General features: G+C 35.5%; 1 protein-coding gene across 1 annotated transcript in view; it reads right to left on the minus strand.

Moving 5' to 3' along the window:
• slmo (PRELI domain containing slowmo) overlaps nt 1-19,143 on the minus strand; it is a 68,732-nt gene extending 49,589 nt beyond the window's left edge. Inside the window, exons 1-2 of the mRNA XM_090397391.1 lie at nt 18,955-19,143; nt 16,832-16,997 (exon numbers count right to left, since the gene is read on the minus strand). Coding sequence (XP_090253517.1) covers nt 16,832-16,997; nt 18,955-18,986 — 198 coding nt within the window. The 5' untranslated portion in view covers nt 18,987-19,143. The remainder of the gene's footprint in view (nt 1-16,831; nt 16,998-18,954) is intronic.
• Nucleotides 19,144-19,659: the final 516 nt, after the last annotated feature.

The raw sequence follows: 19,659 nt of genomic DNA on the forward strand, positions 1-19,659 counted from the left end.
CCACAGCACTGTCCAACAAATACACCGGCTAGTGGAGATCATCACAAAAGGCTACAACTGGAAACAACACACAGCTGCCATCTTCATCGATGCAGCGAAAGCATTCGACAAAGTTTGGCATCAAGGCCTTCTGTACAAACTCATAAAATTTAACATGCCAGTTAAGCTAACAAAAATCATCCACTCGTACCTAAAAGAAAGATATATGCAAATAAAAATCAATGAAACACTATCATCAAGATGAAAGGTATTGGGTGTGTTGTCTCAATCTTCATAGCGGACATCCCTCTGAACCCAAGAACAACAACCACAGCATTATACGCAGATGACACTGCAATACTGGCAAGATCTATGAGTCCAAATCTGGCAATTAGAAAACTACAAAGCAGCATTCACATAATAGAAAAATGGCTGGCAGACTGGAGGATCCAAGTAAACTCTGAAAAAAGTTCAGCCATACTATTTTCCAGAAAGAGAGTCCACAACACGGATGACATTTACCTCTTAGGTGTCAAGATCCCATGGCAGAATGACATCAAATATCTCGGGGTAACACTCGATAAGAAACTCAACTTCAGCAATCACATAAAGCACACTGCCTCAAAGACATCGAAAGTTATCGCGCAGCTCTACCCTATGATGAACAGGAAAAGCAAACTGGACACACAAACCAAGCTTCTCATCTACAAAATGGTAATATGCCCGGTTATGACATACGCATCCCATGCATGGAGTCATACCACAAAGACAAACATCCAAAAACTACAAAGAATACAGAACAAATGCCTGAGGATGATCTTAGATGCCCCTTGGTACATCAGAAACTTCACAAATCCACAGAGAAATCAACATCCCTTACATCTCCTCCCCACTCCTAGATCTTGCTGAGATCTTTGCCACAACAAGCAATCACCCGTTAATCATGGAAGCCTCAGAATATAACGAAGAAGAAAGACAAACACAAAAGGCCAAAGTCCATCCTACGTCCAGCTAAACACAGCTAAACTCAAAGCCATCAGGTGGCAAGCTTAAAGCTCATTAAACAACCCTTTCAGAACAGTCCCTTAACAGACAAAGGGGAAAACGAAAAGCATATTTGCTTCACCCATCCAGCCAGTAATGTTATGCGTTATGCACAAAATATTTATCGCTTAATAGAAGATATACAGAAAATAACTTCTTAGTTATGTATGTCTTTGGAATAACAAAACAGCTTATCAAGTTCTTAAAATCTTATATTCTACAATTTATAACACATTTAAATACGAGATAAGGCAATGTGGGGAATCCTTGCTCCAAAAACCAAACGTGGCATTTTTACCTGCAATTTCAGACCTCCAACAAATACAGTACTAGTCTCACTAGACAATGAAAATCATCTACCACCTTATACTTTCCAAAATATCAATGACACAGTGCAATATAGATCATCTATCTGATACAATTTTCATGTAAAATGAAAACTGCAGATCTGGTTCACAATCAAAGCAAAATGCCATTAATTAATGACTGTTACAAGCTCCTAGAGAACAGGTTGATCAGAATTATGGCCAGAGCACCTAAGATTATGAAATCTGCAATCATGGCCATGGTTAATCTGGTCTTGCATATCAGTAATGGATACCACTCACAGGATCTTCTGGGAGAAAACCACAATGCTCCATCAGAAAAAAAACTTTTTGGAATCTACAGCGAAACTCAAAAATCAACCTATTTTAAACAAATACAGATGCATAAAACTACCCACATTTTGGGAAACAACAATCATCAGGGATCCCAGTTTATACCCTAGGCCACCTACAAACACCCATAGTAGGTACACCACCTAGATAAGACTTTAGAGTCACCCACATATTTCACTGAGCATCATATTGTCGTTATGCATGTTACAAGTGTTATTTGTACTCCCTGAAGATGTCTCACTGAGTGAGATGAAATAATGGAAGCATTAAAATTAGTTTTTAATCCTTTCTTAGCTGTTGATACTCCATTAAACCACCAACATGATTTCCTCCCAGACCCTAAGCCTTAACACACGGATACTATGAAGCCATCATGTCTTTACATTGCAAGTGTCTTTCTGGCCAGTTTGCCTGTCTTATGAAATGAAAAACTCTGCTACCACCTCTATGTGAGAAAAGCTAACTCAACTTTAAATGAAACAATCCTTATAACCCTAATAATATATAATATTACACACACACACACATCAGTGGCATCGCATGCCCATTTAGGTTGGGTGTGTTGTCATGTGGTTTATGCAACCAGCACTACAAAATTCACCATATCAATTGACCATACGATTGCATTTTTATTGATGTATGAGAGTTAAAAGTGCATAGCACATCAGTACTCATCTTGATTGGTCCAGTGCAATTAATTGTAGGATAATTTATCATCATTATCATCAACATCATCATAAAATTCCTGCCATACCCACAAGGGGTGTACAGGATATGATAGTACTACATGAAAAAATTATATCATTACTAACTTCCTATCTACAATTTTCCTCCAAATCAGTTTGTTACTTGTCAAGACTCCAACATTATCAGATCTCATATTTCTATCGTCTAAGGCACTTTGTACCGTATCAATCCACCTATATCTTGGTCTTCCTCTGGGTCGTTTTGCTGCCAACCTGGCAGATAACATTTGTTTTGCTAATCTTTCCTCGCCCATTCTGTTTAGGTGACCATACCACCTGAGATTAGCTCTGCTAACACATTCCTGGATGTTGACAATGTCAAGTTCTTTCCTAATATCCTCGTTTTTTAATATGATATTGCCATTGATGCCATCTGTTCACACCTATAATCTTTCTCAGGACTCTCATATCTGCGGTCTATAGTCTTTGGTCAAGTGTTTTACTTCTGACCCAGCTCTCAGATCCATAAGTTAAAACTGGTTTGAACACTGTCTTGTATACAGCTAATTTAGCGTTCCGACTAATTTCTCTCTTACTCCATATGAATTTATTCAATTGACTTCCTACCATACCAGCTTTGTTGATTCTGTTGTCTATTTCTATATTTAATTTACCATCTTCACTAAAAATCGTGCCTAAGTAACTGAAATGTTTTACTTGTTCCACAGGTTCTCCATTCACAACACAGTTGACATTTTCAATGATTCTGCCTATTTTCATTGTCTTTGTCTTTTTATTGCTGACCTTCATGCCATATCTATTACAACAGCTATTCAATTTAGTCAGGGAATCTTGAAGACTTGTAGCGGATTTATTTAGAAGTATAACATCATCCGCATAAAGCAAAGAACTGACATTAACATCTCCAATTTTGATATCATGTTTAATACCACTTTCCTTCATAATGTGATCCATATATATAATGAATAACAGAGGGGATAATGTACATCCTTGTCTGACAACAGATTTAACATTAAACAATCTTCCAGAACTTCCTTCAATTCTAACAACTCAAATAAAGACTAAGTATTGCTTGATATAATGCCCCATTGACACTATATAACTGCAGCGTATTGAATAGCTTCTCTCTTGGCACCTTATCATATGCCTTTTCCAAATCGACAAAACTTAAATACAGCTCTCTGTTATATTCCCATGATTTCTCGACTATTTGTCGTAAAGTGAAGATCTGATCCTGACAACCTCTGTTTGGCCTGAATCCAGCTTGTTCTTCACCAAACTTTTCTTCCACAATTCTTCTCAACCGTTTCTCAAGTATATTGGTTCATCGGTGTCGAGGCTAGCTGGTGAACGGACGTGCTATCAGAGAGCTCCTGAGAGATTTGTGTTTTTTGTTGATTTATTGGTGTTTTGGATTCAATTTAATGGACTTAAGTGTTTAATTTTGTATATTATTGGAGCTTTATTAACGTGGTTAGTGTACTAAAGTGTTTTATAACATAATCGATGTCGGGAAGTCGCCGCTAGATGAATTCGTAATGAGTAGTGTTCGTGCAAGCTCCAGATAAGATAAGTATCATTTTCAGTTATCGATACAAATTACTTAATATTGTGTAGTTTTGTTTTGTTTGCCTTGCGTATTTTAGTGTGTCTATTTTTGGTGTGTTATAACGTATAATTTGACAAAACACGTTACAGATAAGTATGGCACCTGTGCGAAGGAAAATGGCGGTCAGTAATGAAGGTTCGCCATCGTTATCAAAGAACGGTAGCATAAAAGAAATGAGTCAGTGTACTAGCTGTGAAATGTACGCTTTGCGGAGTGCGGTCGGAGTGTGGTTAGATGATAATAAAGGATTGAATGTGTGTAGAAAATGTAGGGAGAATGCGGAATTGAAGTGTATTTTGGATCGTGAGTGTGATATTTTTGTCAACCTTCAGAATGAAGGAAATAGGGATATGACAAGAAACGGCAAGTTTGTACATGAAAATTGTGAGAGTGTGAATGTAGAAAGTGTGAATGATAGTATAAATGGTTTCTCAGAGAACAAAAAAGATGAGATAGATGCATTGAGTGAGATCGCGTTGTTGAATAGTGCGATAGAAAGAGCAAAACAGCAGCTAGAGTGCATGAACAAAAGTAGACTGAATGAACCAACCAATAATAAAAGGTATGACAGGAAAAATAGACGTATGAATGTGAACATGAACAAAATGAAGGATAGAGTGCTGTATGGAGACTCGTTAGTACGAAGTGTGTTAGTAGAGGATTTGACAAAATCGTACCAACCTGGTGCGACCATAAAGGACGTAACTGAGTCTATTAGAGAGCAAAAGGAAAGGGTGAAAGAAATGATTGTTGTGGCAGGTACGAATGATTTGAAAGGAGATAAAATGGAAATGATAGAAGACCTGAATGAATTGTTTGAGGTAGCAAAAGAAAAGAGTGAGAGAGTTAGAATGATTAGTCTTTTGCCACGGTACGACAGTGAAATGTTTAAAAGGAGGGCTATAATTGCAAATGACTTTATGCGTGGGTTATGTATGACGAGTGGTGTGGAATTTGTGGATGTGTGGAGTGAGTTTGATGGGCGAAAGGATCTATATAAGATGGATGGCTTGCATTTGAATGGTTACGGTGTAAGAAGACTTGAGAAAGTGTTGCTGAATGTAGTGGATGTGCAAATTCAGGGAAACTAGATTTGTTAGGGGGGGGGGAGTAGAGATACAGTCCTTATGGAGGCAGTTGAATGTTAGAATGAATATAATATGCCAGAGCAAATAAGGACAACAAATCTGAGTGGGATAGTTAATATAAGGCATCAAGGTAGGGTTGGGGCTAATGGGGGTCTTAAATTCATGTACACTAATACTAGGAGTATTAGGAACAAGAAGGAAGAGTTTTTGGCCATGGTTGGCACTTCCAGACCACAGGTTATAGGTATTAGTGAAACATGGCTGACTGTAGATGATATAACTAGTGGGATTGAATGTGATGGGTATAGTTCAGGAATGACAGAGAGAATAAAATGGGGGGAGGAGTATTGTTGATGATAGCTGATGAGCTCCAGCCAAGGAGAATAGAAGTTGAATTGCAGGATAGAGAAAAGAGCACATTTGAGGCCATTTGGTGTGAGATTGTGGCTAGCAGAACTAAATATACAATTGGGTGCTGCTATAGACCAGGTGATGGAAAAGATGGTGGTGACAATATGCACAAGCAAATAGAAGAAATGAGTGGAAGAAGGGTGATTATTATGGGAGATTTCAACTATGGTCGCATTGATTGGAGTGAGGAGAGGACACATGGGAAGAAGGAATTGGATTTTATGCAGTTATTAAGGGATAACTATCTGCGACAGCATGTAATGGAAAATACTAGGGGTCAGAGAGTGCTTGACCTAGTAATTACATCTGAGGATTTGGCTGTAACAAATATGACCACATTGCCACCAATCGGTGAGAGTGATCATAGGGTCTTAACTTGGGAGGTGGCTAAAGGTGTAGAATTTTCAATTAAGACAGGGTACATGTGGAATTATCGGGCTGGAAAGTATGACAAGCTTAGGAGTTTGATTGGTTCAGTGCCATGGCATGTACAACTGCAAGGACTAGAAGTTGATAGTGCATGGGAGGTAGTTAAGAAGTGCTTGCATGAAGCAATGGCTGACTGTATACCTAGAGTCCGAATAATAAATCAAGTAGGGGTTAAATGGATGAATAACACCATTAAGCTTGAGTTGCAAAAAAAGAAACAACTATGGAGGGAATTTAAGGAGAAGGGTGACCGGCAGGCACATGAACGGTATAAAGTGCAGGCCAGAAGGGTGACGAGTGTGGTAAGAAAAGCAAAAAAGGATTACGAAAGAACATTGGCCATGCAGGCTAAAGAGAATCCTAAACAGTTTTTTAGATATGTAGCAAGTAAAAGGAAAAATGTACATGGCAGATTGATTTTAAAGAATGCCGATGGTAGGGAGGTAACTGAATCAGTTGAGATAGTTGAGTTACTGAGTGAGCACTTTGCAAAAGTATATCATCCAGGTGGTGACATTGCAGAAACGAATAAACCAGTAGATTATACGGGAATTGTGGTTAACGAAGTGGAGGTGAGTAGTCTATTGCATAACCTCAATGTCAATACATCTGTGGGATTGTATGGTATACCAGCTCGTGTTGTACGAGAAGCAGCTAAAGAATTGTCAGTACCCTTGACCATTTTGTTTAATTTGAGTCTCGGGTCTGGGTTAGTCCCGAGCGGGGGGAAAGAGGGGAAAATAGTTCCACTGCATAAAGGTGGTTCCAAGACTGCTGTTGTAAATTACTGACCGATTAGCATATCAGGAATCATTGTCAAGGTCTTAGAGAAAATAGTCAAGAGGAAAATACAAGATTGGATAGAAGAAAATGGGATACTGTATCGGGGACAGCATGGTTTTGTGAAGGGTAGGTCATGCCTCAGCAACTTGCTCACGTATTATAACACAGTGACGGCTAAACTGGATAAGGGTAATGGGTTTACAGTGATTCTACTGGACCTTGCCAAGGCCTTTGACAGGAATTCATGGAATTCTAATCAGTAAATTGCAGCATATGGGAATGGACATAGGGTTGGTGAGATGGATAGGAGGGTGGTTGACGGAGAGATATCAGAGAGTGGTTTACTCGGGAGTAGAGCCCACAAGACGGCCTGTGACTAGTGGTGTGCCACAAGGATCTGTTCTTGGACCACTGCTGTTTAATTTGTTCATAAATGATATAGGAAATGATCTGAGAGGAACAGTTCATTTGTTTGCGGATGATGCGAAGTTGGGTAGGGCAATAGTGAATGCAGATGATGTCAAAATTTTGCAGGATGATTTGGATAGATTGGAGGTCTGGGCTAAGGAGAATGGATGTCAGTTTAATGTGGCAAAATGTAAGGTCATGCATTTTGGGGTGAAAAGATTGGCGGCAGTTTACTGCATTGTGGAACCCTGCTTCAGGAAATTGATGAGGCACGTGATTTAGGAGTGTTGGTAGATAAGGAATTGAAATTTAGGGGACACATTGCAAAAGTGACCAAAACAGCTCATCAAATCACTTGGTTGCTGAAGAATACGTTGACAAGCAGAGACAAGCAGGTTATTGTTCCTCTCTATCGAGCCTTGATAAGACCCCATCTAGACTACTGTGCTCAGATTTGGTCACCTAGGTTTCTTCTTGATGGGGAGGAGGTGGAGAGGATCCAGAGGCGAGTGACCAAGATGATAGCAGGTCTGTGGAATGAACCGTATGAGAACAGGTTGAGGATTTGTGGGTTGCAAAAATTGGTTGATAGGCGGAGGAGGGGAGATATGATTGAGACATTCAAATTACTGAAGGGTTTCTATAAAATTAATTCAGAAGATATTTTTGAGAACAGGGCTGGTTGTGGGAGGACTAGGGGACATCCATGGAAACTGGGCAAAAGTGTGGTTAGTAAAGGTGTTAGAGCTGGGTTCTTTACTTTTAGAGTAGTGAATGAGTGGAATGCGCTCCCTGAGTCTGTGGTGGATGCTGTGACAGTGAATGAGTTTAAGGCGAGGTATGATAGATACTGTATGAATGTCAAATAGTTGTGATGAATATGATTTGGGGCCTCCCTCGATGAGTCTAATGACTCCCTGGAGTTGCCCGTAATAATAGTAATAGTAATAATACTTGCATAGATCTGGCCAGGAACACTCAGTAGGGAAATACCTCTGTAATTCTCACATGCAGTTTTATTTCCCTTTTTATATATGGGTACTATGAGAGCTCTATTCCAATCATCGGGAATTCATCCGTCTGTCCAGGCTTTCTGAACTATGCAGTGCAGCCACTGTAAGACTCTTATACCACCATACTTCAGCATTTCTAGTCGAATATCATCTACTCCAGCTGTCTTTCCACATTTCAAGCCTTTGATGGCTTTTTCTACTTCAAGTATGGATATGTATTCCCGCTTGCATGCTTGGTCGTGTTTTTTACCACTGTGCTATCATCACTGCTTGTTTCATTTAGCAGTTTTTCAAAGTAATTACTCCATACGTCAAGGATATCTTTTTCTCCTGTTTTCATGTCACCTTTATCATCTCTAACTCCTTTTACAGCACTCTTTCCTCCATTCCTAAGCTTCAACAACCTCCAGAATATTTTGCCACCTTCTTGATATTTATTTTCTATATTCTTGCCAAAGTCCTCCCATGACTTTTGTTTAGCTAGTTTTACACAGTGTTTAGCATTCTTGCATTTGTCTCTATATTCTCTAAGAGCACAAGCTGACTTATTTGACAGGAACTTTTGATATGCTTTCTTTTTTCCTTCACTGCCTCTTTAACTTCTTGTGTCCACCAGGGAGCTCTGATTTTTTTATCCTTGCAGACAACCTCACCACATGCCTTTCTGGCAGCATCAATCAATGTTTTCTTCAGAGTTTGCCACTGAATCTCCAAGGTTTGATTCCTGTTCTCAAACTCTTTGATTTTTTTCTTCAATAATCTTTGTGTATTTTAGTCTACAGTTCACATCTGAGAGCTGCTCAACTTTTATTCGCTTTAAAACTTTTTACATGTTATTCTTTTCAATATGAAATTCAATTTTATCCTGCTCAAGACTAAATAGTGATCACTTCCAATTTAAAATTCTCTATACACTCTGGTGTCTTGCACCAGGGAGAAAACATCACTATCAACAATAACATAGTCAATGAGACTTTTCTTAGGATAATTTAGAATACTTCAATTTGTAAGTTAATATAATTTTAAATATCGAAAGCATAAAGGTCAAATGAATAACAGCTATGCTTCACACATGCTTTATGTAAGAAGCACAATTACACGTTGTGGTGAGATTAAATTATCACTGGCAAATACTACAGTGAGACACAGATAATTTGTATTTTGATATGAATTTTAAAAACGTCATATAATACGCACAGAAATCGGAAAAAATAATCACTTGGGAAATTATTTTTCCAGATTGAAAACCAACTGAAATAACTCATTTTACTTACCTTACTTCTTCAACTGCTGGACAAAGGTCTCCCAAATGGTTTTCCAGGACACTCAATTTTCTGCCTCTCCTATCCATCTCACTCCTGCAATTTGTTCCAATTCATCCCTCCATCTTCTTCTCAGTCTTCCTCTTCCTGCTCCATCCACTGGTCTCCACTATGTTGTTTTTCTAGTCCATCTTCCATCAGGCAATATGGCCAGCTCATCTCCGCTTACCTGTTTAATGTATTTTATGATATCCCTGACATCTGTTTGAGATCTTATCCAGGTATTTGTCTTCCTAACTCTTAATGTTATTTTTAGCATACTTCTCTCCATTCAATGTGTTGTTCTCAGCTTTTTGTTTAGGGATTCTGTTAAAGTCCATGTTTCTCCTCCAGATGTTAGGACAGGAAGCATGCACTAGTTGAAAGCTTTCCTTTTTGGAACTCACAGGGATGTCACTCATTTTCCCATAAGCCATCCATCTATCCAAGGTGAATTCTTCATTCAATTGCCTTTCTTTAACAGTCCTCAAAAGATATCAGCTTGCTCAAATATACACATCAGGTAACTTGTTCTATTTCATGGTTTTCAACTTTTGACAGTTCTTTGGTTTATGAATTTATTTATCATTATTTTCTTTCTTCTCTATTTATTTTTAATCCAATTACTCTGGAGGCCTCATTCAGCTGATTTAGCCTTTCTTCCAGATCTTCAAGATTATCTGCTATTAGGACATCATCATCTGCAAATTTCAGATGATGCAGCCATTCTCCATTTATGTTTATTCCTTTTGTTTCCCAATTAAAGCTTCCTTCTAAAGACGTCCTCTAATGCAGCTGTAAAAAGTTGTGGTATCACCTAGCCGAATGCCTTTTTGTATTGGAAACTTTTCACTGTTTTTATATAATTTAATAACAGAAGTTAATTATTATAAATATGCTTTAGTGTTTCAATATATGGTTTCTCAGTTCCCCAAGTTTCAAAAGCTTTAGTATTGCAGATATTTTAACTGAATCAAATGCTTTTTCATAATCTATACAGGCTAGACATAATGGCTTGTTGCATTCATTTGATTTTTTCAATAAGTTGTCTTAATGTGTGAATATGGCTCAAAGTATTGTAATTCTTCCTATATCCAGCTTGTTCACAGGATTACATTCCCTCAAATTTAGATTTCATTCTATTATTTTGTGAAAACTTTATATATAGTGGGGAGTAGGTTTATAGGTCTGTAGTTTTTAATTTCTTCCTCATTGCCTTTTTTTTAAAAATTATTATTGGGAGTGAACTCTTCCAATTTTTTGGAATTTTTCTTTGTTTTAGGCATTTATTAAAGAGTTTGGTCAACTGTTTGATTACAGGAATTCCTCCCGTCAAACATGTTTTAATAAGTGTACCATAATTTCATCTTCTCCTGGGGCCTTTTCAGTGGTGAGCTATAAGGGGCTCGCACGAGCCCGTTGTTAAATTTTTCTCAAATTTGCAAACTCATTGTTCTTCTTATTTACTTTTTTATTTTTTCAAAAAAAAATTTTTTTTTGAAACATATTAAGTGCCAAACTCATATGATAACCTAACAAAAAATTAGTCTATTCAGCAGCGTGCAGATTATTTGGAATTATTGTTTCAACTCCTCTATAACGAATGCACCCAAGTTTGAAAATAAAATAAGTACATGCGCTATCTTTACCTTTCTCCCTTCTGATAGCCAATCATATGATAAAACTAGTAGCCAATCAAACGTTTTATAAAAGATTATAAAATATTTCATTCTTATTATATTTTGATAGTCAAAAAATGTTTTTCTTATGTAAGATAAATTAACGCAGTTGATTACGCGCAAATATTTCATGTTTAGATCATGAAATATTTGTTTAAAAATTATAGCCTTCAGAGGTTGATTGTCCTCTCAAACTTTTTGATTGGAATTTATACACAAGCTGTATTAATGAAAGTTTTTGTGTGAAATACGGCTTTTTTTTTTTTTTTTTTTTTTTTTGCTCGACGATGCGATCCCTTTGTTAAAATTTCCATAGCTCACCACTGGGCCTTTCCATTCTTTGTTTCCTGCAATGCCATTTCCACTTCACCTTGTAAGATCTCAGGGGCATCGTATTCTTCCTCACTTGAGTTCATCCATAGTTGATTCTTGGATGTCTCGTTCCCTGTCTTCATAAAGTTCAGTATAAAATTCCTGGATTCTTTTGATTATTGCTTCTCTATTTTTTATAAGTTCGTCTGATAATGTTTGTCTTAGGATCTTCACATTGTTATTTTTTTCTATTGTTTCTTTAATTTTCCTAGCATCATACAATCTAATTTCATTTTTCATGCTTTTGCAAATAGTTCTACAAATTTCCGAATATTCTATTTTATTGGTCACATTCAAATCTCTTTTCATATCTCTTCTTTCTTCATCAGATCTAAAGTTTCCTGTGTTAGTTTTGACTATAATCAATCATATAATGCACAAAAGTTCTGGCATAAAATGGGATGTTTGGTAGATCATCAACACTGTTTCCAATTGTAAATATGGGAAATATGGGCAAAAAAAGTTATAAATTATTTAAAGAAAATTAGTGTATTTTTTGTCTTATAAGATGCATCGCATTTTTCATGTAAATATTTTTTTATTTTAAATTTTAATCCATATATTATCAGTTTATTAGATAGAAAAACAATTATTCTTAAAAAAATCATCAAATCATTAAAAAATCTAACATATATATTACATGTTGTAAAGAAATAAGCTCTAACTATTGAAACCTTAGTATTACATCTAGGTCTACCTACTCACTGATGAGACCTCAAAAAAGGTCGAAACCAGTCTGGGTAGTGACCTGCTCTCATAATGTAGAACAGTAATACATCTTCTAGGAGCTGTGTTTTTACATTATGGGAAAATACTAAGAACAGTGATCGGAGCTTGCTCCACCTTTACAAGTTGCCCTAGCATTGTACTACGAGATGTTGGCTTACACTTGGACTCGCTGAACTTCATATATATAGTTTTCTATATTCAGCATGAAACCCTTAGATTAGATTTCCTATCTTTGAGTTTCTTATTCAGCTAAGAAATAATGTGGTATTCAATATCCACTTAATTTTGAATAATTTTACTTTGCCGAAGTGAAGCCTGCTGGCTCTTTTTCAGTAATTACATGTTAGATTTTTTAATGATTTGATAAGTTTTTTTATTAATGAAATTTTCTGAATTTGATTCATCAACAGAAACCGAGCCATCACTGTCTTGAAATAAGTCATCCTTCGTACCGTCAAGAGAATTACTAATGCCATACTTTTGAAAAGATTTCATAATAATTTTGGGCTTCACTTTACTGTGAGCTCTTTACCCATTCACACACCTATGAAATTGTTGCCGTCTTTCTCTTATGTGTAGATGTGTCCTCAAATTTGGAGACTGCATCCAATTGACCCATTTTTCTCTCATAAATTCTTTAAATGGTTTGTTTATTGAAACATCTAATGGTTGAAGCATGGAGGTGAGTCCTCCTGGAATTACAGCAATTTTTGTGTTCATTTTTGCGAAGTTCATTCTTAACAGCTTTGATTTTATGGCATCAAAACTGATCCCATACTAACAAAGAGGTTTCTGACATAAACTGCCAGGAAGTCTGCATCACATCTTCTTTATCCATATCCATAACTTTATCTCTTCCTCATCCATCCATCCTATTGGATGAATATGAATGTAAACTCCTTTGGTAAGTTTTTCTTTAAAAAAATAAAAAAAAATAAAAAAGTGGCAATTATATTCTATTCATACAGCATGAGTATAGTGGGTTTTTTGCCACCAGAAGTTTTAACAATAATAATTTTTTTTTTCTTTGGATGACACATTACTGACAAGTGATGACACACTGCAAGATGCACCCTAATTTTCAGATAAATATTTTTGGTACAAAAAAGTACATCCTATAAGGTGAAAAATATGGTACTCGTCTATATCGGTTTCTTAAATAAGTCAGTTCAGACTTCACACATGCAAAAAAAAAATGAAACTCAGAAAACAAAAACAGCAACTCATGACAAATGACAATGTTCAGTTGGGTTGGTTGACACAACTAATCACAGTCACTGATTTCTGGGTGCAGTTTCTCAGTGCACATCCTGCCTTGCCTTCTGGGTGGTTTAAAACCAATGGAATGCTAAGAATTTGAGCCACTGTATGTCTGTTCAAAGGGCTCAAAGGTGTACTTACTTGTGACTGCACACCAGGCTATTAATGTGAATGCAATGCAATGTTTACGAGTTGAAAAGTGCCCTCTTTATGAAACATAAGTATATAGTGTTTAATTTTAGGAATCACGCAAAACCAGGATACAATTAGGGGAGTTTTTAACAGGAATTAATACAAAAAATATAATATCAGTGATATTGCTATTCCATGGATGTACACCGCACACCTAACACATCCCAAATATATGCCTCTGATTGTGTGAGTGTATAAAATTCTGATATACAATCTAACATACAATCACACCCTAATATATAATCTCCTGGTCCTGGCACCCTAATATATAATCTCTGTGTCAGGACCAGGAGATTACATATTAGGGTGTGATTGTATGCTAGATTGTATATCAGGATTTTAGCACCCCTTTACTGTTCAACTGCAAAACATAGAACCTTCTGTTTCTTCTTATTATTTATTCCATCTACCTCCATCCTCTGGACCAGCCTATTGCAAGAAGCATTTCCAATCAACTACAATCTGTAGCTGTTCAAAAATATACCAAACTTCTGACTCCTCGCCTGCACTCCAAACATGACCTGACATGCTTATAGGTCCTTCAACCTCTCATGTTGTATGGGATCAATATAAACATATATATACATATACATATATATATATATATATATTGCGATTGTTCATTTTTACTTGGTAGAAAATATTATAAATTAGTTTAAATGACTGATACCAAGAGATAGAGAGGTGACATGGTTTATTTAAAAAGATACCAGTTTCGCTAAATGGATCAACTTCTTCAGGTATCACAATCAAAAAAATATACAAAAAATAACAGACTTAAAAATTGCATTAAAAACAGTAGTACATTTCGAAAACAGTAATGTGAGCTTGAGTTCCAAATAAAAGTTGACTACGTGCTGTCACGAGTGCACCAGTATCGAACAGAGGCAATGTGTGCATCAGAGAGATTGAAACTTATGCTGTTGTTGATATGGGAAGAATCTAAGGCAGTGGTTGCCAAAGTGGTCGATATCGACCCCCAGGGGTCGATATAACATTGTTAGGGGTTGATAGAAAAATACGAGACATCAATCTACGGGTAATATTTAATTCGGTTAACTTGGATTACCTCCAACCTGAATGACAATGCAATTAAGAATGAATCATGGGAACAGTGACATGAATAGGACCTGTAAGATGGAGAAAGGTCATGAAAATAGTTACGGAAGCCAATCAAGTAGGCCAAAATAACGTATTTACCAATAAATGGATGTCGTTGGTTCCCGCCCAGCAACGAAGCACATTGACAACGTTAGTAAATTGAATACTAAGTTAATAAAAGTCTTATTTTCATATATGTAAGGAAGATTGTATTATTGTTATTTTGTTATCTAAATTAAATTTTATATTTTATATATTATTTATCCCTCCTATCAAATATGTAATGTTAAGAAGGACATCAAAAACAAAAACGTATCCCTTTGATGTTAAGCCAATATAATAATATATACTATATTATACATACAATAAATACTGTAACTATAAAATAAACCATCTAAAAACTCACATAAGCGTCTTTTTTGCTTGTCCTATTATAAGTACGTAATAGTAAAATAGAGGGAGTCGATAAAAAGTCAAGAAACTCTTGAAGGGGTCGACGGTCAAAGAAGTTCGGCGACCCTCGATCTAAGGTAATTTCTCTAGATTCGACAATCTTTCTTTCAAGTTCATCATAGCACACATATAAGAAGTTTGTGTCCAGTCCACAATGTGTTGGCGGCCTTCATCTGAGGTAACAGAAAAAAGAACGTGGCTAGAGAGAGAGAGAGAGAGCGTTGGCTCTAGTCCTGTTGTAGGAAATACTCCACGGTGTTCTTCCATACGTTAAAGGATGGATTCGGCAGTCTGGCCATAGTATGGCTTCCCACAATCACATAAAATTTTGTAGACGCCTGGAAACTGAGTGGGAAGATGTTTCTCTTTAGGTTTACTAAGTATGGAGCGAAATTGTGGAGTGTAGTGAAGCAAGTTCTGAAGTTAAATTTCTTGAGAATTTTGGCCAGTTTCAGTGAAGGAGAGCTGATGTAAGGCAAAGAAATAAAGACTCTAGGGGGAAAGAGGGATCTTCAGAAGCATTTGAGTGACAGAGAGAAAGAAATTTATCAATGTTATTAGGAGAGAAACCATTATTAATAAAAGTCTTTTAAATATGGAAGAACACCGTAGAGATATTTCCTACAACAGGACTAGAGCCAGCGTGCTCTCTAGCCATGTTCTTTTTTCTGTTAACTCAGATGAAGGCTGTCAACACATTATGGACTGGACACAAACTTCTAATATCCATGTGTGGCTATAATGAACTTGAAAGAAAGATTGTCGAATCTAGAGAAATTACCTTAGATTCTTCCCATATCAACAACAGCCTAAGTTTCAATCTCTCTGATGCACACATTGCCTCTGTTCAATACTGGCGCACTCGTGACAGCACACAGTCAACTTTTATTTGGAACTCAAGCTCTCATTACTGTTTTCAAAATGTACTACTGTCTTTTGTACTAGTACTGTTAATGCAATTTTTAAGTCTGTTATTTTTTGTATATTTCTTTGATTATGATACCTGAAGAAGTTGATCTATTCAACGAAACTAGTAAATTAGTAGTATCTTTTTAAATAAACCATGTCACCTCTTTATCTCTCGGTATCAGTCACTTAAACTAATTTATATATATATATATAGGTTCTTTGTATCTTGGAATATGAAATGAGGTCTTTCCGAAGGGCATCATCAATACCAATTCAGCTATTCGAGGAGTTGAAGAAAAAGGAAGTTCCATCGCAAACAAACAGCCCTTACCAAGATAACCAAATTAAGTGGTTATGAATTAATTTTTATAAGTTAATTACTGTAGCAGAACAGTTTTAATATGCCACATCACTTCCTTGCAAAAAGACTGAGCTTAATCATGTCTGTAATGAAAAATGAAATTTATAGGAAGGATTAAGTTAGCCTAGTAGGATTTTTTTAAACCATAAATATATACTTTTAAATGAATTGTGACCTTAAAACTGAACTTTATTTATCCAAATGCAAGATGAACTCTGATTTAGAGGAATTACACATAATAACTAAAAAGAAATAAGTATCATATACCAAAATTTTGTCAATAAAGAAATGACCTTTTTTATCAATTAAATTAATATTCTATTAAATTGTTTCAAGATACTCACTTTAGTAGCCCAAGATGGCAGGCCCCACTTCGTGCTGATTAAACGATGTGTTGTTAAAATACCATTATTTACATTTCTCTCTACAACATCTATGCCTACAACTGCAGGATTCATAGGATTTGGGTATTTTCTCCATGCAGCTTGCGTTACTGTTTCCCAAGGATGACTACACAAAGAAACATATAGATATCATTATAAAAAAATTAGGAATTTAAACATTATCCTGCTCCAGTATTATACATATTTCTATGAATAATTGTAACATTCACATAAACTCTTATTTTTACTTTCACGAATATAGACAAACTAGTTAGGATTCTAAACATGAGATGCATAATCTTAATGTATAGCTTCATTTAATTTTCAAAAAAATAAAGTAAATATAATAAAGAAAGAATAAAATGAATCTAATCTTTAAAAGGTACCTGTGGCATAACTATAAACAACAAATTACACAATAACCACGGTAATCAATGTTAATGAAATTAAAGCACAGATATTTCATACTGAAAATAACAGTACATCATCAGTGCATAGAAACACACAAATCAAAGAAACAGGAAGTACATACAACAATCAGTTTACCAATTAAAAACAATTGCCAGGTGCTAGAAATTAATATATTAATAAATTATATTAATAAATAATAAGAATTTCCCAACTTTGGGGGAGGGGAGGGGAGGGGAGGGAGAGAGATAATCGTTCCAATTCAGGTTTGGTTGACGAGTTGTGAAGCCCTTTTCCATAGCCAAACCTGAATTGGAATGATTGTCTCCCCCCACCCCACCCCAAAAAAAGGTTGAGAGATTCTCATTTTATGTAAGCATCAAAAATAGTTTTAATATTATTTATTAATATATTAAAATATAATAATTTATATATAATTTATTAATATCATTTCTAGCACAAGGCAACTGTTTTTAAATGGTAAACTGATTGATTTATGTATCTTGGATTCCCATTTCTTGATTTGCTTGTTTCTACACACTGATGATATACTGTTATTTTCGGTAAGAAACATCTGTACTTCCACATCCAAGTTAATTACTTTGGTTATGGTGTAATTTGTTTATATAATAAAATTACATCAAGGAACTGTATAGAACCATTTTCTACCTCCCATAAACTGATTCTATTATTTAAAATAAGTTTAATTTCTGCTACTCCATCTTCTAAATAGATTTCTAAAAATAAATAATCATTTTAAAAAGATGATAAATTTTTTATTCCTTCTGTTCGCCCCCCCCCCAAAAGAACAGAATATAAGAAGGATAATTTAACCTAGTCTTGCTGTGTGGTTACTGCTCAGCATACAATAAAAATTCGTTTAAACAAATTCAAAATTGCATAACATAAATCACTTATGAGAAATCATGTTGCTATTTTACAAAATCATATGCGTTTGAATATTTTCTCATTTAATTCAGGAAACATATCCAACACAAAAATTATAGTATTTTCCACACTTATGTTTAACTATTTATCAAGTTTAAACTTGCAACTGTATGGAAACAGCAGTGAATAAGTACATGAAAGCAGGAGTTTATTATATATATATCTCCGCAAATTACATAAAATTTGAGCCTTTCGTTTTATACGAAATATCGCAACCTAATGATGTTAATGAAACTGTATACTGAGGGGCCTAGGGGTTTACAAGAGTGGATTCTTTCAAAATCTATGCTATACATGATGCAATAGCATGCATAGTGGACCTAACACTTGTCTAAATATGACAAATAATTCATCCACAGCTTTAATAAGCATAAGAACGTATTATTAATCAAAAATTATCTAAATGTTAACATACGACATATTTACAGTGGTTATTATAACTTTTGTCACTTATAAACGGTAAGGTCAAATCATATTTCCACTTACATTACAATGTCGAATCATAGTTTCATTATTTCTGAAGGTCACGGGTACTTATCTTCATAACATTTCACGATGCTATAGGCAGAATAATTTAACCAAATCTTCCTGCATGATTACTGCTCAGCATACCACAAAAATTCGTTTAAACAAATTCGCTACTGCATAACACAAATCAGCTGAAAACATAATTTTGAAGTTAACGCATATAACTCTTAAAAATTCTTGTACCATACAAAATTACCTACTTGAAAGTATGTTCAGATGTCCAAATTTTCATCTCAAAGCCAAGCAAATAAAGAGAGAGAGATACGCAAAGTGAATCTAGTAAAACAGTTTGCGATAATAACGAGGAAAATAACTAAACCAAGAATACGTTTCTTAGCCGATATGAGGCCATCCACCCAGCCATTACTAACTTGGCGTAAAGAGAGCTTCACCTACATTGCAAATCGCGAAGAGAAGAGGATGTCGTCACTAAATGACGTCAGGTGATTATTACACAATACTGTACACTAAGGCTCTAAATAGTTTTTCCATCAATTTGTCTGGAAAATTGATGGAAAAAATGATACTCCAACGTTTGAATGACTATATTTTTATATAAACAAAAATAGTATGCTACCACATTTTCAGGCTGCCTTTAGAAGAAATCACTCAATAACTGATCAACTTTTCTACTTAACCCGGACAATTCAAGATATCTTCCAGACCAAACCTAATAAACCAAAATCTTGCCTTTGACAAGGTGTGAAGGCAGAAACTCTTTTCCAAACTTTGCCATATTGGAATAGAAGGGAAAGTTCTAAACTGGATCTATGACTTTCTAAGAAATAGAACAATTTGAGTTATAATAAATAATATCTTTTCCAAGAAAGTGAAAATAAGACAGGGACTCCCTTAAGGAAGCATTTTGAGTCCACTCCTTTTTTCCATCTTAAACGACTTTTTTC

The sequence above is a fragment of the Typopeltis vanoorti genome, chromosome 9 (assembly GCF_054136105.1).
Source record: "Typopeltis vanoorti isolate ZY-2024b chromosome 9, IOZ_Tvanoo_1.0, whole genome shotgun sequence".
In the NCBI taxonomy this organism is placed as follows: domain Eukaryota; kingdom Metazoa; phylum Arthropoda; class Arachnida; order Uropygi; family Thelyphonidae; genus Typopeltis; species Typopeltis vanoorti.